The sequence below is a fragment of the Stegodyphus dumicola genome, chromosome 8, assembly GCF_044657685.1.
Source record: "Stegodyphus dumicola isolate Sdum_Otavi_A_Nest chromosome 8, ASM4465768v1".
Lineage (NCBI taxonomy): Eukaryota > Metazoa > Arthropoda > Arachnida > Araneae > Eresidae > Stegodyphus > Stegodyphus dumicola.
This window is the reverse complement of record NC_140775.1, coordinates 3967094-3990021: the sequence shown is the minus strand read 5'-3', so window position 1 is coordinate 3990021 and position 22928 is coordinate 3967094. Positions and strand designations below refer to the sequence as shown.

The following is a 22928-nucleotide window of genomic DNA, read 5'->3' as shown; positions in this document are numbered from 1 at the left end:
AGCCTTAGGAAATACTCTGGGGCGGTTTAAGGCTCCTATATATTTGGAGGAGCCTTAGGAAATACTCTGGGGCGGTTTAAGGCTCCTATATATTTGGAGGAGCCTTAGTAGTAACTTATTCTGATTGGTTGAATTTGTTCAGTTCCCCGTTGACTGACTGACACAAGTATATGAGAGGAGTTTATCCCTTGTTTTTGTCCTTTTTACTGTTAAAATAAAATTGCCGTTTTTCCATACCCTTCTAGAATTAATTTTCGCCCTGTGGGCAAAAAGACTTAGTATGTGGAAAAGAAGACACATAGTCCTTGCACATAGTCCACTTTGTCTGCGGGCAGAAAGACTGAATGTTTCGATAAAGTGGTTAATATTGGCTGTTTGTTTGCTTTTTGACATTTAAACATTTCTGAATATTGACATTGCCGTCGCTAAATAAATAATTTGGATAAGCATCCCACTCACTCTTGTGTGACTTTTAATCGGAAATATATATATATATTTTAATTATTTATTGCATCCTACCGAATATTTTTTAGAAATAATATGAGTTATAAAAAACAAGTAACTGTTTGTTTATTTAATCGGATTTTGAGATTGCATAGAACTAAAGTTTTTGTAGCGTGCATCTTTTTGTGAAAATTATAGAGTTAGAAATATAAATTATATGTTATGAACTTAATATAAATTATACGTTATGAAAAATCTACTAAGGTCAATTTCAAAGAGCCATAGAGTTCGAAAAATGCTGTTTAAATCCCAGTCCACGAAAGATTATGACATTCTAAAAGATGCTTTATTAAAGATAAAAGAGAAAGGGCTGAAAGAAGGTTTGGATGTAAATGAGATTCAGGCATTAATTGAATCAAAAATTAGCTGTTATACCTCAGGAAAAAAATCTCTGTCTTACTTTAGAATATTTCTGAATCTAAACTTTATTTTGTGTGTGCTAATTGCAATAACTATATCTACTGTGATACTGAATGACAAAGAATTTTCATTAAATCGTTGCATTCTTGAAAATAACTACTTTGTAATGGAAGTAACTAGACCAGTTACAGATTGTAATATATGCAAAGGTGTTACCAGTTTTGTTATATTAGAAAATGTAACTAAAGAAGAATTTGCTAAATATGCCTATCTAGGACACCCTTTATTAGTAAAAGGTGGCTGCTCAAAGTGGAATGCATTAAATGTATTTAATTATAGTTTTTTTAAGGAGCTATATAATTCCACTGAAGGGGCTTACAGAAGTGTTGAAGAGGAATGTCAATTTTTCCCATTTCGTACAAAGTTCTTGAGTCTTCGAGAAGTTTTTAATATGCCTGAAGAAAGAGCATATATGACTTCTCCTGATGCAGAAACATGGTACATTGGCTGGTAAGCATAAATCAATGAAATTCTAAAAAACTTATATTCTTACTCATCACTTGTATTGTGTAGTGTTATTAAGTTTGGAAAAATATTAAAAAAAGAAAGTATTCATGAAGGACTTACTTTGAAAAATATGACATTTCTGTGTAATATCTATTGGGACTTAATAGAATTGCCAGTGTCTAGCAGTGTTAATTATTCAGCTAATGTCAGTATCTTATTTGTCAGCTATTAATACTTAATCCTCTAAGTGGCATGACTTCTCTTATCTGGTTATGGAAATTTTTACCTCTTTTAATACTACTTTATTCCTTTAATATACCTTCCTTACTTTATTCTTTTTTACATATAACTTTATTTCCTTCATTTTCTTTCCTCTTTTTCCTTAACTATCTATATATTACTGTAATGATCTTGAAATTTTGCAAGCAAATGATAATGTAAATAATTTCTATACAATGAATGAATATAAATATAGAAGATCGTACGTAAATCTAAAAGGAGAATAATTCTTAATGTACCAAGTGTACAGGGTATTTGTAAAAGGGGACATACAAATTTTGTTATCTGAAATCTCTATCCTAGTTGTATAACAAATTCTAAAAAAAGAATATGCATATAGTCGAAAAATACTACATGAAATCAAAGTCATTATAAATAAACTAGCAGGCTGCATCCAAAGCAAAATTTATAAGTCCTATATACCCTTGAAAAGCCAATACAGTCAAAAGTCGTTAATCCGGACTCGTCGGGACTTCGGCGATTACGGATTATCGATTTTTCCGGATTATAGATGATCAGTTTAAATCTGGTAAGATGACATGCAGAAATTATAAAATTAAAAATATGAAATCGTAATTTATGAAATAAAGAACAATTATGATCTAAAGGGTATCAAAATTTACAAAAAAAAAAAAAGCTTAATATTTATTTGTTTACTTTATCAAACATTTCAGTTAATCTTTGGATTATGGTAACTTGGTGATTTTTTGGCGAAAATTTGGCGACAAACTCTGCTACAGCAACCCTCTATTTTTCTTTTTTCGCCGCATTTTTGTCTTCACGAAGTAAATACGTGTTTCTTTTCTTTTCATTTACTCAACACTTTTTCCAACAATCTGTTAGCCGAATTACACTTATGCTAGAAATTTTATGGAACAAAACTGCTTAATCATGGTAAATATTAACTGAAAATTGGGATAAAGTGCAGAATCGCAAACTCCTTGCCGCGTTTTTCAGAATTGCACATACACAGTAACCATGTACACGTCGACTTATTTTTACTTAAAAAAACATTCCAGAATAGCACAAAAAATGGCATTGCGCACACTCTTAACTTTATCCATCTACACTGCTATTTTCTCATAAATTACAAAAATTTGCACAAAAATGCAGGAAAATTTTGTGAATCTTTAAACTCGGTAAAAAGCACATATATGAAAATACCTGATCGCGAAAAAGTATATACCCTTTCCAAGGATGAACATTTCCACGTATAATATAAATAAAATATCCAAAAACTTTTACCTAAATTATCTATTATAAACGTCACCAACGAATTTATAACGCAAACATTAAAAATGGTTACAAATACTTAGTGTCAAATATTTAAATTATTTCCATGCACGTTTACTTCCACTGAAACATATACCAAATTGCTACAAACATATAATTCAAAAAATAACTATCATTTAATTAAAATATAATTAAACCATGTACATGTCAACTTATTTTTGCTTAAAAAAACATCCCAGAATTGCACAAAAATGGCATTGCGCACACTCTTCACTATATCCATCCATGTACACTGCTTTTTTCTCATAAATTAGAAAAATTTCACGAAAATGCATGAAAATTTTGTGAATCTTTCAATGTGGTAAAAAGGACATATATGAAATTACCTGATCGTGAAAAAGTATATACCCTTTCCAAGGATGAACATTTGCACGTATAAAATAAATAAAATATCCAAAAACTTTTACCTCTAAATTATCTATTATAAACGTCACCAACCAATTTATAACGCAAACATTAAAAATGGTTGCAAATACTTAGTGTCAAATATTTAAATTATTTCCATGCACGGTTACTTCCACTGAAACGTATACCAAATTGCTACAAACATATAATTCAAAAAATAACTATAATTTAATCAAAATAAAATTAAATTAAAAAACACTACTTAAAATATAAATAAGCACATACATTAAATTAATAAAAATTAGCTTACAATCCTAATTACTTTAAACTAAATCATTGCTAATAACAATTTTCCAATAATACCATATTAATTCATTTACTCCTTACATTTAGAACAATGCATAAAAATAATATCCTCAAATAATTAAAAATACTAACTTTCCTAATCTTCTTCAGAATCTTGATTACGTGGCGGATAAACTTTTCTTATTTCCTCCGCTAAATAAAAAGCAATCGTATGTGCGCCTGTTTCAGGATTAAAATCATACTGATAGTTCACAGCAAGATGTTGAAAACCTTCATCCTCCAAACAGACATATGACATCCAGCAATCAGATATTATTATTGTACCAGGTAGAATAAATAACTTAATAAAACTTAATAAGCAATCTTTACTTCTATCTCGCACAACCTTAAAAATACACTTATTACTACCCCTTTCAATCCCACTAAATACCCATTTCGAATTCACTTTAGATAGTGCCATGGGATCCAAAAATTAATCAACACTGTTTCACACAACACAGAATAAAGCTAAATACAAAATTTCCAGATTTCCCCCATTTTCCGATTAAAGAACTGTAATTCGTCCATTAATGTCACATGACATATATCATGATCTCTCATTTCCCTCACACAAAATATTGCGTAATCGGAACTGAGTACTTCTCACATTATTCCCAAAGTCCTAGGTAGTAACCTTTATCGCCTACCAAAATGTAGCTAAACTACCTGTTACCATATTCCAAAGATTAGCCAACATTTCTTTCAATGTAAGTTGTTTAAGTTGCTTCGTTTTTTATGTGATAATACATTCTCTTTAATTCTATAAACAGACATAATTTCTTGTTCAGTTACAAAGTTCCGCTGTTCAAGTCAAAATTTTTTTGTTTTCAATAACCTCTGTGTCACTTTCTTCACTATCGGAAGCGAATTATAATGACGAGGAATTTGATTTAAATCATATCAAAGACGGAGTACATTAAGATGAAATACTACATTTAGTAAGGAATTATAAGCCAAATAAAATACAGTCAAAAGTCGTTAATTCGGACACCCATAATCCGGAATGATCTATATAATCCGGACCTCAAAGCTAAAATCTTTCTGCGCATGCGCCACGTTGACGCTTGCGCATAGGCGTTTACGCATGCGCGCAAGACCTTTACGACTGCGCATATGCGTCTGCGCAAGTGCAGAATACAAATGCGTGCGCATTTGATGTATAACGGATGGTATAAGCTAAAATTATCTAATTATCTATTTCAGTTAATGTTGATGATTGTATTGTTCCTTAATCTTCGAATTGGATCCGGCTTATTATCTTTTGCAGATTGTAAGAGCAATTTTATAAAAGTAAGCTTGACTTTTCGATTATGTCAAATAGAATTTCCGATGCTGGAGCTCCCAAAGGATCTAGAAAACGAAAGTATGTTTCGATGTCCATCAAACAAAAAACAAATTGCTACAAAAAATGGATAAAGGCATATCCTTTGTTTATCTAACCGTTCCGAAATCTGTTTATCAATTTCACGCTGCTCTGCGGGGGGGGGGGGACGTCGCGGCGCGCTACGAACTGGAAGTTGATCTGTCAGAACTATCGTTATCTTCAGGGCAGATGTTTTTATTTTATTCGGCTTATAATTCCTTACTAAATGTAGTATTTAATCTCGATGTGCTCCGTCTTTGATATGATTTAAATCAAATTCCTCATCATTATAAATATCACAAATACAAATCAAATAGTTTTCTGGTTGCAATTTTCTCATTTCGGCTATGCGTAAGCGGCTATGCTCATTATTTTATAAATTACAGTTTCATATTTTTAATTTTATAATTTCTGCATGGCATCTTACCAGATTTAAACTGATGATCTATAATCCGGAAAAATCGATAATCCGGAATCGCCGAAGTCCCGACGAGTCCGGATTAAAGACTTTTGACTGTAAAAACATCTGCCCTGAAGATAAGGATAGTGCTGACAGATCAACTTCCACTTCATTGCGCCGCAACGTCCCCCCCCACACACGCAGAGCAGCGCAAAATTGATAAACAGATTTCGGAATGGTTAGATAAACAAATCCCTTATCCTTTATCCATTTTTTGCAGCTTATTCCACTTTTTGTTTAATGGACTTCGAAACCTACTTTCGCTTTGTAGATCCTTCACATATTAGTAAATATATATCAGAAATTCTATTTGACATAATCGAAAGTTCAAGCTTACTTTTATAAAGTTGCTCTAACAGTCTGCAAAAAATAATAAGCCGGATCCAATTCGAAGATTAAGGAACAACACAATCTGCAACATTAACTGAATTAGTTAATTTTAGCTTAGCTTATACCGTCCGTTTTGACGCATGCACAGAAAGTTTGTAGCTTTGAGGTCCGGATTATACGAGGGCTATCCAGAAAGTAGATTACGTTTTGGAATAAAAAAATAAACAAAGTATAGGAAACAAATTTTATTATATACAGATGAAAGCCACACTCAAATACTACTTTTCTACATAGTCACCATACAAATTAAGGCATTTATCGTAGCGATGTATGAGCTTGGAAATTCCTTCGTCGAAAAATTCGGCCGCCTGCGCCTTCAACCACTTCGTTACCTCTTCTTGCCTTCCATCTTGCACAAAACTTGTGGTAACCAAGCTTTTCGCTGATGATTTCGTGCAACAAACTTCGCGAAATTTGTGGAAAACTCAAAGAAAGTTCCGTTATTGTGAAATTTCGATTTTCACGGACTTTAGCATCGACTTTTTCGAGAAGTTCGGCAGTCACTATGCTGGGTCTCCCACTTCGATCTTCGTCGTGAACATTGGTTCGGCCATTTTGAAATCTTATGACCCACTGACGCACTCCACCTTCAGTGATAATGTTGTCCCCATACACTTCACGAAGCTGCCGATAGATTTCTATCGGTTTACAGTTTTTTGCAGTCAGAAACCTTATTACTGAGCGCACCTCGCAGCTCGCGGGATTTTCAATTAACGCAGACATTTCAAACCGTCACAGTATCTGAACGGAGCACAGCACGAACCTCTCACTAGCACGGCTAGATGCAGACTGAGCTGCGCAACGCTCTGACCCCAAGATGGCCGCGCTAGCCCCGCCCCTAGCGGACACAGACGGAAACGTAATCTACTTCCTGGATGGCCCTCGTAGATCATTCCGGATTATGGGTGTCCGAATTAACGACTTTTGACTGTATATATAAACACTTCAGTATGAAAGAATCATTCATTCCAAGCAACAACCAATTCATAAATAATTTTTTTATTGCCGAACCAGGAAACAAAAGCTTTCGACATTTCAGGTTAATATGTATGATGCCATTATTTAAATTTAATGCAATATAACAACATTTTCTCAGTATTAATAAAATAATTAACTTGTCAATACAGTAAGACCCCGCTTAACGCTGTTTCGTTTAGCGCTGTTTCGGTTTAGCGCTCTTTTATTTCAACCCGGGGATTCCACGAAATCGCTCGCAGCATGCGGGGATTCCCCGAAATATTATGCAGTGATAGGTTTTAAATACATATCCGAAAGAGTGTACTTGTATTTCTTGTTTGGTGCGGTATTGTACAGACATATTTTTATTATTGGAAACATTTGTTGACATTATTGTAAGTAGGTATTAATTTACATATTTAATACTATATTACAGTGTCAAATATTTTGATCTTTAGTTTTGACAGGAGCTCAAAAGTAAGGCGTGGTGTTAGAGATGCTCTATCCGTTTATGAAGAACTTTTAAGAGAACAACGCAAAAGAAAAAGGCAAACAACATTAGATGCTTTTGTCATAAAAAGGCAGAACACTGAAAACGCAGAAGGCTAACTAAATATGACTGAGAATTTTATTTGTTTTTTTTAAGAATATTCGTTTTGTTATTTATATTTTGTTTTTATTTTTGCAAGAAATAATAATGTGGTATTAATTTGGGCTTTAAGAAATAAATGTTTGGTTTTATTTTTATTAAAAAAACATACTTTTTAAATTTAATACCTAACCAATTTCCTAGCCATCTTCCCCTAACCCCAATATTTACATGTAAACATAGCCTCGTTTAGCGCTGTTTCGCATTACGCTCTACTTTGATGGAATATATCCCCTGTGTTAAGCGGGGTCTTACTGTAATATACTGTGTCAGTTGTACAAACCTGAAACAAAAGAGTTGCCAACAGTAGCTATTTATTTAAAGTGCTGATATTAATGAAACATTTTCATTCGTTGATATGACGTGCAATTGTGTGCTTTCTTCAACATCCGAACATGACCTTATATGATAATAATATGTTTAATGTTTGGCAATACTATTTTTATTTTCAACAGTTTTATATTAATACTTTTTATTACCCTTTATTATTATTATTATTATTTATTTTATTTTATTATTTATTTATTATTATATTATTTTTTATTACCAAAATTCGGACTCATCGGGACTTCTGCGATTCTGGATTTGGGATTTTTCTAGATATTAGATCATCAGTTAAATCTAGTAAAATGGCATGTAGAAATTATAAAACTGAAAATATGAAATCATGATGTATGAAATAATTAAGCATTTATGATCTAAAAGGTATCAAAATTTAACCAAAAAAAAAAAAAAAAAAAAAAAAAAGCTTGTAGCTCTCTTGTTCAATTACAAAGTTCCTCTGTTCAAGTCCTGTTGTTGCTATTTTGATAATTCCGACTAACTTTTCAATCAAATTTTTTTTGTTTTCAATAACTTCTCAGTCACTTTCTTCACTATCGGTAGTGGTATTTTCTGGATTTAGAACCATACTACAGATTTGGCCATCTGTTAATTGATTGATGATTGGAGCTCTGTGGTCGCAATGAAAAACTTTGTAATATCTTCATTTATTACAGCTTCTCCACATTCTTTACAAAATCCATCAATTGGAAAATTTCACCTGTGGTTTGTGATATCAGAAAGCCTTCAAATTCGTGGCTGTCATCTTCATTATCCTCACCATGAAATGTAGTAGCTGGCCTTGAATTATGCCAAGCATTGTTTAAAGTATCTGGAGACACATCCGGCTAATCTTTGGAATATGGTAACAGGTAGTTTGGCGACATTTTGGTGAGGCAATAAAAGTTACTAGCTAGGACTTTAACAGTGTACATGGATAAAGTCAAGAGTGTGTGCAATGCCATTTTTGTGCAATTCTGGGATGTTTTTTAAGTGGAAATAAGTCGACGTGTACATGGATGATACCGTATATGTGTCATTCTTAAAAATGCGGCAAGCAGTGGGCGATTCTGCACTTTCTCCCAATTTTGCACCTAATCTTCGTCATGATTAAGCTCTTTTGTTCCATAAAAGTTCTAGCATAAGCGTAATTCGGCTAGCAGATTGTTGGAAAAAAATGTTGAGTAAAAAAAAAACATGCCTTTACTTCGTGAAAACAAAATGGCGTCCAAACAAAAACTAGCAGATTGCTGTAGCAGGGTTGGTCGCTAAAAAATCGCCAAGTTACCATAATCCAAAGATTAACCAAAGTCTGTTTTCTAACTGTTTAAGTAAGCAAATTCATTAATTACAAGGTTGCCAAACTACCTGAAAAACTGGAAAAAGTCGGGGAATTTGAAAATTGACCTGGGAAATTTAAATATTTTAGTCAAAATCTGGAAAAGTCAGAATTTGATACAGTGATCAGAAAAAAAAAAAGGCGATTTTTATATCAACGTTGGAAGTGTATGTGCAGTTCTTAAAAATGCGGCAAGCAGTTTGCGATTCTGCACTTTCTCCCAATTTCGCACCAAATCTTCGTCATGATTAAGCATTTTTATTCCATAAAAGTTCTAGTATAAGCGTAATTCGGCTAGCAGATTGTTGGATAAAATGTTGAGTTAAAAAAAAAAAAAAAAAGCCTCTACTTCGTGGAAACAAAATCGTCAAGTTACCATAATCCAAAGATTAACCACTTATCCTCCTACAATATTACGATGCTCCATGCAGCCGATTTTATGCTAAAATATTTTTTAAATTCTTGAAACGTCTTGCAAATATTCAAGAAACTTAACATGGATTTTAAAAACACGACTTTGTACTATTTGAAATTTTGAGAAATATTTCTCACTATGAGGTGAACAGTTATCTGCAATCAGAATAATTTTTGTGTCATCAGGTAAACCAGCAAAATTCAAATTTTGCCGACTCTCAGTTATGAAATGATTTTAAACCAATCATACATTAATACTTGTGTCATCCATGCTCTTTTATCTGCATGATATATAACGGAGTAATCTTTACTCCTTTAAATGCTCGTGGTCATGTATTTTTTTCTGATTACGAGAATTTTGCACTTGTGCATTCCTGCAGCATTTGCCCCTGCTAAAGTTGCTAGTCTAGCTCTGGAATCTTTGATACCAGTTGAAGCCTTTTGTGTGGAGGTTGCCAGTATATTTCATGGTACATATTGGCAGAAAAGACCAGTTTCATCAGCATTGTAAATTTGTCCTGGAGAGAACATTTCACTATTAGTTAGTTCAATGAACTCATTTGCAACTAGTTCAGCAGCTTCAGTACCAGCTGAAACATTTTCAACTGAATTTTTAATTGCGTTATACCACAGCGATTTTAAAATTTGGTTAACCAGTCTATTGAATATGTTCACTGAGTCTCATTTTTTCATGAAATATTTTGGCTTGAACCACTAGCTTTGGACTTTCAATCAGGGCTGTGGAGTCGGTAGGGAAAATGACCGACTCTGACTCTTGGAATTTTAATGACTCCGACTCCAATTCGACTCCCTCATATATATATATGTAAACATATACACATGGGTTACAGCTTATTTTTTAATATAAAAGATGTAATAGATAATACAGAAAAAAAAATGATGGCATAGCAAATTATTTATATTAATTAGCATTTATTATGAAATGGAAAAACTGGCATTAGTTATTTCTAAGAAACAGTATAGCTGCGGCAAGATTTTCTTTGTTGGAGGGCTATAGATCCGATTTGATAAACTTCAGAGCTGAGAAAATTCTTTTCACATTAACTTGAGTAGGAGGAAGAGCTGTTACTGTTAGGGCTACTTCTTTTCACTTTTCAGGATAGATTTTTTATAAGTTCTAAAAAAGGTGTCTTGCAAGAGCAATCATATTTCTCTATTTTTTCAAAGGCCGTATAGATATCTTTTTTGTATTTTTTCATTTTTATATCTAAAGGCTCTTGTATTTTATTTTTATTTGCTTTGCCTTTGCTTTTCAATATTATCCAAAAATATTTCTCAAAATCTAATTCATCAATGGAAAAGAATGATAGAGACTCAATTGCAATGTCTGCAGTTTGACTCTCCTGATTCGAATTCTGCAATTGTTCTGAGAATAATTTCATTCTTAATGGAAGTTCATAGATGACTTTCTTTGTTTTTTTAATTTGTTTGTCATCCAAGAAATTTTGGTGTTTTGGATCTCCATATATTGAACGCAGCAAGATCTCACTGCCTAGCAAACTAGTTTCTCTTTTCTTCATTGAAGAAATGATTCCTTCTGCAATAAGCCCTCCATTTCAGAAAGAACAAACATCCCATTCTCGCCTTCTGTCACTTCTTCAGATTGCAGCTTTTTTGTGGCTTTTTTTTTTTTTTTTTTTTTTTTTTGTGGACATCAAAGCATGCTTTCACTTTATAGATCCTGTTGCAGCTCCAGAATTAGAAACTCTTTTCAAATAATCAAAAGTTCAAACTTTAGTTTTCATAAAATTGCTATAATAGCACCCTACAAAAAATAATAAGCTGGATCAAATCAGAAAGTTAAGGAACAGCGCAATCTGCTATATTACCTGAAATTCTGTGGAATCAGTCAAGTATAATTTTAGTCTAGCTTCGCAGTGTCCACTATATGTGATTGGCTATGTAGCATGGTGACAAAATGGTCTGTTAAATTTTGCCTTGCTCCTATCGCAACAAACTGAGACAATTATGCCTTAATTGTATTAATTTAGTTATTTATTATACTTACGCCTAATTCTTGCACATGCTTAAAACTTAGCTGAGTCCTGACTAAATAAATTTCTTCATATACTTAGGCTTACTGAGGGCCGGTGCTAGATATTTTGCTTCCTGATGATTTGCTGTCTTATTTCGCTGCTCTGCAGGTCCTAAATTCTCCTACCAAGTGCCTCCCTAAGTTCTAAATTTTTACCATCCCTTAATTTTAGATCCCAGTGCTTTCCCTAAATTCTAAAAATTTTATCATCCCTTAATTTTGTCACTCGATGCTTCTCTATTGTCTCTCGATTCTTCTCTTCATGTCTTTCCTAAATTCTGCTGCCCAGTGCAGCCATGTGAGCTCTGGCACCAGTTATGGGTTTATGTGAATAAAATAAACAGTTATTCTTAATTCAAAAAGCAGTAAATGTAATCTTTTGGCCTATAAGTTAATCTTTTAACCTATGAGTATCATTAACAAAATCTATTTTTAGCATATGGAAAAAATTTGACCTTGTCAACATTTAGCACATTTAATTTAAATCTGTAATCATTGCCAAGCATAATGTCAACATAAAAAGTTTCCATACTCTTTGTTATTCAATTACTAATAAAAAAAAAAAAATTTTTTAGGGATCACTGCATGACTCGTCATATGTTGTTAAACATACAGTGATGAAAAAGCAAAATATAATAAATAATATGAAAGCAAAATATAGTAATAAATAATAATTCTCTAGGTTGTGGCATCAGGGATATAAAATATTAGATAATATATTTGAAATGTATGCCAAGCAGATATGCAGCTGAGCCAATTTATTGATCACACAAATTTATTCTAAAATGATTGTTTCTTCAATAAGAAGGGATTTTATTTAGTGCTGAAGTGAAATTAAGAACCAGGATTTTAAGTTTTCTTACGGGAAAAAAAAATGAAATGCACATGCCTAAAGCATAAAAAAAAAATTCCTGAAAACACTTTTGTTGGTGGGTTTAAGGCCCAGATTTTAGATCATTCCAGATATTGGACTTCCAGATCTCAGATTTTGCTATTTTCTTTTAATGGTTCTGGAGTTTACCAGGTAATGAAGTAAATAAAATCGGTTAAAATGTCATTACATTAAACAACTGGAAAATTAAGCATAACATGGGGAAAGGGAATTTTTGGTTTAAAACCACAAGAAATCTAATTAGCTGAAAAAGAAATTTTGACTATATTAAAAAAAAGTAGTATTCTTTTATAATGTGGACACCCAACTCAATGAGGACTTTCTGAACTCACAAAAAACATTTCTTGGGCTATCTATAGCTCACAGATAATATTCTGATCATAAGCAATTATAAAAAGAAGCATTTTATGTTATAAAAAAAAAAGAAAAATTCTGTGAGAAAAAATAAAGGTTAGTGTTATTGTTGCAACTTATCTCACTTGTCTGACAGTTATTTTAGATTAAATCTATGAATTTTATTGTAACCAAAAAGCTCCATTAAACAAAAAATGGAATTGCTGCAAAAAAATGAATAAATGCATGAAAAGTGACATAGAGGTGATTTGTTTCTCTAACCATTCCGAAATCTGTTTATCAATTTTACGCTGCTCTGCGAGGGGGGGGGACATCCCGCCGCCCATTGAACTGGAAGTCAGCACTATCCTCATCTTCAGGGCGGATGTTTTTATTTTATTCGGCTTATAATTCTTTACTAAATGTAGTGTTTCATCTCGATGTACTCCGATATGCTTTAAATCAATTTCCTCATCATTATAAATATCACGAATACATATCAAATAGTTTTCTGGTTGCAATTTTCTAATTTCGACTATGCATAATGTATGCTTTACGCATGCGCGTGTTGAAAGAAATGTTTAATAACGTAAACAAATAAATATTAAGCTTTTTTTTTTTTTTTTTTTTTTTGTAAATTTTGATACCCTTTGGATCATAATTGTTCTTTATTTCATAAATTACGGTTTCATATTTTTAGTTGTATAATTTCTGCATGCCATCTTACCAGATTTAAATTGATGATCTATAATCTGGTTTTGGTTCTTTTTACAATGCTCCTCATAATTTTGCTAGTTTTAACAGCACACTCATCATTCACATTTTCACATGCAATTTCCATGCTATCTTTTCTGAATTTTGTAACAATGAATAGATGAAATTATTTTTATTCAATTAATGAAGTTGTCTGCAGTGGTGTGCCTTAGAAAGATTATTGCCTTCATCAGAAACATGTTCTCAGAAAACAACAGAACTGCTGATTAAGAAGCTCATGGCAAAGGGAACAGCTATTATGATTGATGAATGGCAGACATGCTCATTTTTAAGCAGGGATCGGTAATATGTGCATCAGACTGTTAATGACGCTTCAAATTTCATTAATCTTGTAACTGGTGCACAGATGCAATCCAAAGAATCAAACAAGCAGTCTCTCTAAGTAAAATTGCAAAGAAAAAAATTTTCGTCATAATGGCAAGATCCATTCACTGAATTTTTAAAACTATTAAAGGTTGAATACCTTTTAGGGTAATAAGTTTCACACAGTATATTTAATGTTATAGGCTTTTGTAAAAAAAAGGGGGGGTTTCCCCCCAGGGCCATAAAAATCTGAAATAAGAAATTGAGTATTACTAGATAAAAATATGTAAGTTTTTTAAAACTCTTTTATAATAATCGGAATTAATCCGAAGGATATTTCAATAATACTACTCACATTTTACTTTTGCTGATCTTACATATGCTTGACATCATGCTTTTCTACCAACTTGAATTTAATTGTATTAAATAGCATTTTAATTAGTTAATTTTTAATTGCATATGCTTAATATCAGGCTTCTCTACAAACTGAATTTAATTGTACTAATTATTAAGTTTAACTAGCTAAAATTGAGTTGCACGTTCTTAATATGTTTATTAACCTAATTTTTAGCTAAATTTAACTTGCATATGCTTAAATCATGCAGTGTAATAAATATGTTTGAAATGCTAAATCTGACTTGTGTATGCTTTTATATCATGCCACAGTCTTTAACCCATTCTTGAATGATATCTTTGGAATCATCATCGCCACTGTAACATGAGCCATGTGACTGATGTTTAAATTTTTTAAATAATAAGAAATCACTTGGGGTACGGTCATATCGATTCAGTCATTGTAAGAGAAATTGATATCTTCATTGTTGAATAGCAGTCTTAGAAATTGTGCATTGTGTGCTGGAGTGCTATTGTGCAAAATCAATATTTTTCTGTTGAGTTTGCCATGGTATGTTAAAGTTGAGTTTAAAAATTAACATAATAAGCACTACTTATAGGGGTATTATGTGGCCAATAATCCATAAGCAATGGTCCTTTCCTATCCCTGAAAATGATGTCTGGTATCAATATTTTCAGTACCATTTTTTGAAGACCTTTGACATTCTCAGCTTTTTATCTAAGACTTTTCTACTGTTCCAGGTCTGATGCCCATTTCTGTAACAATCTGATAAACTGTTGCTGGTCTATTTTCCATCCATCTATTCCTTCAGTACTGATTTCTCCAGTATTCATATCCACACATTGGTCATGGATTTATCTTTGAATAATTTTCTTCCTTGTCTGAACATAACAACTCATCATTTCTAAGTCAGATAAGAAGATGCTTGTCACCATAAACTGTCGCCATAAATAGATATTCATGAAAGTTTGTTTGTGACATGCTTTCTTTTGTCAAGAACTCAGATATTGTTTGTTGTTTTCAATTAACAAACACCACTGATTGACAACATTTTAAAACCTCTTAAAAATTAAATAGCATCTGTTGTGTGTGGTTTCCTGATTATTTTTCCTAAGATGATCAATCATTGCATGATGTTCCATCATTCCACAAGTATTACATTATATTTAACTTATTGAATCCCTTCATAGCTTTCTTGATATAACCCTATTTTATAAATTTATTTTTATTAATTTTTATTTTTAGGAGCAACTGTAATCCAGATATATCATCTGTCTTGAGGCAGCATTATACAAGACCTTATTTTTTGCCTGATGATTCTGAATTAAGTGCTATTGACTGGATTTTTATGGGATATAAAGGGACAGGTGCAAGTATGCATCTGGATTATGTCCGCAGACCTTCATGGCAAGCACAGATTAAAGGGAAAAAAACATGGTATCTTCTGCCACCTCCTGAATGTGAAAGCTTGTGTGTACCAATAAATATAACAGTTTACCAAGGAGACATAATTTTAGTTGACACAAATCAGTGGTACCATACAACTGTTATAGAAGGAGATGAAATGAGTCTCACACTTGGTTCAGAATATGATTAATAGTTCCTAATCTTTCAGTGCCTTATGATATTTATTTTTCTTTTTGGATGGTATTTATGAATGAGTAGAAACTACAGTCAATTATGAACTGGGAAATGTTATAACAATAATGTTTCGAGCAAGGTAAATATGTCACAAATGCCTGAAGTTTGATTTTCTAAAATACAATTAAATTAAAGGGCCAGTCTAGCAGTTTATAAGATGCAAATTCATTTGAATTTTTTGATAATGAAGAATAATGCATACATATTACAGAGAAAACAAACTGTACTCTCCACTGTACAACTCCACTTTTTTTACAGCTCAAAAATTTGCTTTTGTTTTGTGTGTATAGGTCTTGGTCATCAGAAGACTAATGCATTCTTCCTAAAAGAGAATAATGATTTAGACAAATGACACTAATTTAATTTTTATAACAAGCATGTGTAATCTTGTTCCCAAGCATTTTTGGTACTTTCTGAAGATCTGCATTTCACACTCAAAAATCGTGAACTTGTTCATGACTTTTGAGAGCGTTCGCAAATTTGTTAGTGACTGCTTTTTTACAGAGCTGATGTACAACCATTTCAAAATGGCAACACACTCAAAATTTGATATAAGAGCAACCAATAATTAATTTTAAAAAAATCAAGAAACATTGATAATAAAATACTTACCTTTTTCCAAGAAATCTTTTTTTGTGTATGTGCTGCTGTTGTTCTCATGCACACAGCAGTTTGTTGTCACTTGATAAAAGTATCATCAAATTTCACAAACTCAGCTAACTACAACTTGCACAATGTTTTTTTTTTTTTCTTTTCACTGGTCAAAACTTTCATGTGGTGCATGCAAACCTGGGTTGTCACATTGATAATTTTTGCCAACATCGTGGGTTGTTACATAATTATTTTGGGAACAAAGAGCTTTGCCTTATGAGTACCATTTCATGACTTTTTGGGTGGTATGCAGATAAACAGAAAGTACAATTTTTTCTTTAGAATCATTGCATCCTAATCTGTTATGCACTAGTGCTTGTTAAGGCACAAAATAAGTACATAGCAATATATTGCAGGAAGTAAGTTGCCATCATTGGTTTTCCTCCTGAAATATAATGTAAGAGGATGAATATATTTCCTGACATCTTTTAAATTTATTTGTTCAATTTCAAATGTGTCATTATGATGTTCTAATTAAGTGCAAATGAGAGATTATTAGGAAATATATAATAAAAAATATAAATAATAATAATAATAATAAAACACATTAAATCTGTATGAATATACTTGAGTATTGGTGGAGGTGCAGAAAATATCAAATGCCTAGAACAGTGCTTTAGCATTTCATTTATCATTAAAATTTATTAATTATAAAATGAAACTATATTGACCTATGTTTGAATCCTATTGACGAGAAGTGACTTTGCTAAACAGCTAATATGCTAAGCATACTTTGAAAGTTCATAATGCCATATATATTTTAATATATTCAATTTATATGCATGGTTAAAAAATAGTTGTTAGAGGTAGAAAATATTTAAGTATTTAATCATAACATTGTGTAATTGTGAATATATAATAACTAACATATAGGCTATACAATTTGTTATACTAATTCATTTTGTGTAATGACTATAGAAAATTGTATTTATTATATTTTTGTGGGGGGGGGGAGTAAGGCATTAAAGATATCGAGAAGTAAAAATAAATGCACAAATTTTAAAATACATTTCTTTTTTTAAAACAAATATTAATAAAAGTAAGAGCTTTTTTAGATAGAAGTGAGAAGAGAGTTAAAATTGTCTTCAGCATTAAAGGCAGTTTCTCTCAGTGCTTTATATTATCACTCTGTATAACTTAACAATGACAGATTTTAAAGTTCAACTATTCTGCTCTAATTTAAGGTGATACAGTCAAAAGTCGTTAATTCGGACACCCATAATCTGGAATGATCTATGATCCGGACCTCAAAGCTGCAAACTTTCTGCGCATGCCTCGCATTGACGCATGCTGGTAAGACCTTTACGGCTGTGAACATGCGTGTGCGCATGCGCATAATACATTTACGCATGCGTGTTTAATGTTTAACGGACGGTATAAGCTAAGCTAAAATTATCTAATTCAGTTAATGTTGCAGATTACGTTGTTCCTTAATCTTCGAATTCGATCTGGCTTATTATTTTTTGCAGACTGTTAGAACAATTTTATAAAAGTAAACTTGAACTTTCGATTACATCAAACAGAATTTCCGATATATATTTACTAATATGTAAAGGATCTACAAAGCGAAAGTATGTTTCGAAGTCCATTAAACAAAAAGTGGAATTGCTGCAAAAAATGGATAAAGGTATAATTCTTTGTTTATCTAACCATTCCGAAATCTGTTTATCAATTTCACGCTGCTCTGCGGTGGGGGGGAACATTGCAGTGCGCAATGAATTGGAAGTTGATCTGTCAGCACTAACCTTATCTTCAAGGCAGATGTTTTTATTTTATTTGGCTTATAATTCCTTACTAAATGTAGTATTTCATCTTGATGTACTCGGTCTTTGATATGATTTAAATCAAATTCCTCGTCATTATAATTCACATTTGATAGTGAAGAAAGTGACACAGAGGTTATTGAAAACGAAAAAATTTCGATTGACAAATTAGTCGGTATTCTCGACACAGCAATTATAGGACTTGAACAGCGGAACTTTGTAACTGAACAAGAAATTATGTCTGTTTATAGAATTAAAGAGAAAGTATTATCACATAAAACGAAGCAATTTAAACAACTTACATTGAAAGAAATGTTTAATAATGTAAGCAAATAAATATTAAGCTTTTTTTTTTTTGTAAATTTTGATACCCTTTAAATCATAATTTTTCTTTATTTCGTAAATTACGGTTTCATATTTTTAATTTTATAATTTCTGCATGCCATCTTACCAGAATTAAACTGATGATCTATAATCCGGAATCGCTGAAGTCCCGACGAGTCCGGATTAACGACTTTTGACTGTAATACCATCCTCTTCTGAAAACAGACATAAATTTTAGATTTGTTAGAAAAGTATCGCTCTGAAGCTGAAAAAGTTTTTAACCTGGCATTACTAGTGCTAATTGAACGTATGCAAGTGCTTGTGCCGGACCTCTGAGGCCCGTTTATAGATTTATATTTTATACACCACGTTAAGCATTTATTAACAACATAATTTAAGACATTTCATCATTTCAGTCTTAAGGGGTAGGGTTCACAGAGCTTTAACAAACTGATCGGGCCTCAGAAGCCTGGAAAGAGTAACATCGGGTTAATTCTTGTATTCCTAACGGTTAATTTCAAAGTTCAGTAAATGAAGAATGTTTTATCAAACTATAGTAGACTGAAGATTGATCAAAGAGTAATGAGACAAATGCTTTCAGCTGAAGAACAAGAGGTGGAGTTAAGAGGAAAATTGTAATTGCTGAAATGAAAAAAAAAAAAAAAAATAATAATAATAATAATAATAATTGCCCCCACCTCCCTTCCATGAAACCTTTAACCCTGTGAGGTATGACCAAGTTAAGGTTGTTTCTCATTACAAACACCTTCCTAAAAACAGGTTAATGAGTTTTTAGAAGTAGTTGAAAATAAATGATAATTGTGGTTATACATTTAAACCTGATTAACTGAGGATAGATTAACCCAGCCCTATTTTAGAAAAAAAAAGTTTAATTTGTTTATTGTGAAATGATAGAAAATTTACAATCATGAAGCACCAATAAGCTGTGTATAGAAAATAACAAAAAGGAAAAGAAGCCTGCTTGTGATAACAGAGTGATAGCAGTTGATGTCTTAATATCTGTTTTTTTTTTTTTATTTACAACAGTCTATAATTTAATTATACATAGCCCAAAATATATAAACAATGTATAATAAAAAACAGAAAATGCTCATTTTTTATGGGAGTTTGAACTCAGTTACATTATTCCAGCACTATTGTAAATATTGTTCTTTAATGACATTTAGAATTTTGTTTCTCCATTTCTGGTAATATTTATTCTTCTATTATTTAGACTGATTATTAAACTGATGATCTATAATCCGGAAAAATCGGTAATCCGGTATCGCCGAAGTCCCGACGAGTCCGGATTAACGACTTTTAACTGTACTTCTACATGATATAGCCTAAATTTTTTTTTTTTTTTAAAAAAGGCTTTATTTTAATATTCTAAAAATGGATATGTTAAGCAGATATATTAGATATAGATCAGAATATATAAAAAAGAAGCATGTTGCTAATGCACACTTGTCTGACTTATAGTCAGCCCAAGCCCACGAAATTCCTTGTGGCAAGGAATACAAGTTTGCACCTATTATTGGCAACAGCCTTGAGCTCCTTACAGGTGACAGTGTGATTTACCTCAATTCCAACCCCAGCATTGATGGAGAGCAACCTGGGGGGTAATGGGTCCGATGATCTCCCACCCCTTTTCCCCTAACTACCAACCTCTCGAGAGGACTTTCGGCTCACCACATATTTAGAAAAAATGATGATATACACAATTGCTCACAAATGATCATAGAATAACATATGCAAATTACATATACAGTCAAAAGTCGTTAATTCGGAAACCCATAATCCGGACCTCAAAGCTACAAACTTTCTGCGCATGCTTCGCGTTGACGCATGCGCGTAAGACCTTTACGACTACGCATATGCGTGTGCGCAAGCGCATAATACGTCGACGCATGTGCGTTTAATGCATCACGGATGGTATAAGCTAAAATTATCTAATTATCTATTTCAGTTAATGTTGCAGATTGCGTTGTTACTTAATCTTCGAATTGGAATTACTATTTTTTGCAGACTGTCAGAGCAATTTTATAAAAGCAAGCTTGAACTTTCGATTATGTCAAATAGAATTTCTGATGCTGGAGCTCCCAAAGGATCTACAAAGCGAAAGTATGTTTCAATGTCTATCAAACAAAAAGTGGAATTGCTGCAAAAAATGGATAAAGGCATGAAGAAAGTGACAGAGGGGTTAGTGAAAACGAAAAAAAATTTCAATTGACAAGTTAGTCAGTATTCTCGGCACAGCAATTACAGGACTTGAACAGCAGAACTTTGTAACTGAACAAGAAATTATGTCTGTTTATATAAAATTAAAGAGAAAGTATTAGCACATAAAACAAAGCAACTTAAACAACTTACATTTAAAGAAATGTTTAATAAAGTAAACAAATAAATATTAAGCTTTTTTTTTTTTGGTAAATTTTGATACCCTTTAGATCATAATTGTTCTTTATTTCATAAATTACGGTTTCATATTTTTAATTTTAGAATTTCTGCATGCCATCTTACCAGATTTAAACTGATGATCTATAATCCGGAAAAATCGGTAATCCGGTGTCGCCGAAGCCCCGACGAGTCCGGATTAACGACTTTTAACTGTACTTCTAAATTATATAGCCTAAAAAATTAAAAAAAAAAGGCTTTATTTTAATATTCTAAAAATGGATATGTTAAGCAGATATATTAGATATAGATCAGAATATATAAAAAAGAAGCATGTTGCTAATGCTCACTTGTCTGACTTATAGTCAGCCCAAGCCCACGAAATTCCTTGCGGCAAGGAGTGCAAGTTTACACCTATTATTGGCAACAGCCTTGAGCTCCTTACAGGTGACAGTGTGATTTACCTCAGTTCCAACCCCAGCAACAGCTGAGAGCAACTTGGGGCGGGGTAATGGGTCCGATGATCTCCCACCCCTTTCCCCCTAACCACGAACCTCTCGAGAGGACTTTCGGCTCACCACATATTTAGAGTGCTCCCATGCGGCACGGACACTATACATTTACAAACGTCCATGCCTTTTCCAAGATTCGAAGCCAGGGCTCTTTGGCATGGTAGTCAGGGACGATAACCACTATACTGTTGAGCAGCGAAGAAGCATGTGGATGATGTTAATTGTATTTATTGTCTCATTACTTTTTGACCAGCATTTTATTAACAGAGAATGGGTATTTTTTTTTTTTATCATTTCAGAGTAGTTTGTATAAGATAGTGCCTTCTGTACTTCTTCAACAATACATAAAATGACTCTTGCCTTATTCAGAATTAATGCAGCATTAGCTATTTAGATGTTTTATATCCATCTTTAATCATGCAAATGTTTTATGTTCTATGAAATATGCCACCCAGAATAAGAGTTTGGAATTGATTAGTTTAATTCTTTTATACTTTGTTTCAATTTACAAATCAGTAATCCATCAGTACATTTTAAATGTTTGATAATTTTCTAGTCTTTAGTTGTACATAACTATTGTTAAAAGTGCTTTTGTTAAGAGATTTAACTCAGTATTATAGTTTCTACTAGAAGATTTAGTGCATTAGCATGGGTAATTGGACAATCTGATGGACAGTTCAAGAATGAGGACCATGAAATAATATTATAGATTTCTCTAAGATATGATTGGCTGTGATAAGATATTTTGAATACTGTTGTAGTTTATTATTTGTATACTATTATAATGGTAACTGAAAACTATGTTCTATTTGTACATGGCTAAAATCATTGTGCTGTATTTCTTAAATTAGAATTAAAAAATAAAAAATTACATGTAATAGAATTTGAATTTGCCAATGTTGTAAATCATTTGGCTAGTGCTTCATCAAGATGTTTTCCTTTACAAGTAAAAAAAAAAGGGGGGGAGCACATTATGAATAGAAAATTTATTTATTTATTTATTTTTTCTTTGCAGCTGTGTACTGTTTTAAATAAACTAAATATAATATATGTTGTTGGATTTTTTTTGTTTGTTTTCTTTTTAATAAGATACATACATACACGCAGGCATACACAAATGCGTTAATATTTCTTTTGATATTTAAATTTTTTTTCAAACAAATTATTCTTATAAAACTCTTCCTTTTGAATTCAAAGTAATAATCTTTGTAATATCTGTAATGATACCTTTTGCCGTCATCAATGGCAAGAAAGATTATTTAATGTACATGGCATTAATTATGAATTCTACTTTGACAATGCAGTTAAATTATTCAATTTCGTCATTTAGATCCCATACTTTTATTATTCGTGATATAAAACCGTAGATAAATTTTGTAAAGAAAATTATGGATCTCTTGT

General features: G+C 32.1%; 1 protein-coding gene across 1 annotated transcript; it reads left to right on the top strand.

Moving 5' to 3' along the window:
- Positions 1 to 344: 344 nt before the first annotated feature.
- LOC118190657 (uncharacterized) lies at positions 345 to 22587 on the top strand. Its single transcript, XM_035361416.2, has 2 exons — positions 345 to 1374; positions 15485 to 22587. The coding sequence occupies exons 1-2, from the start codon at positions 692 to 694 to the stop codon at positions 15834 to 15836; spliced, it is 1035 nt and encodes a 344-aa protein (XP_035217307.1). The 5' UTR covers positions 345 to 691; the 3' UTR covers positions 15837 to 22587.
- The last annotated feature ends 341 nt before the right edge of the window (positions 22588 to 22928 follow it).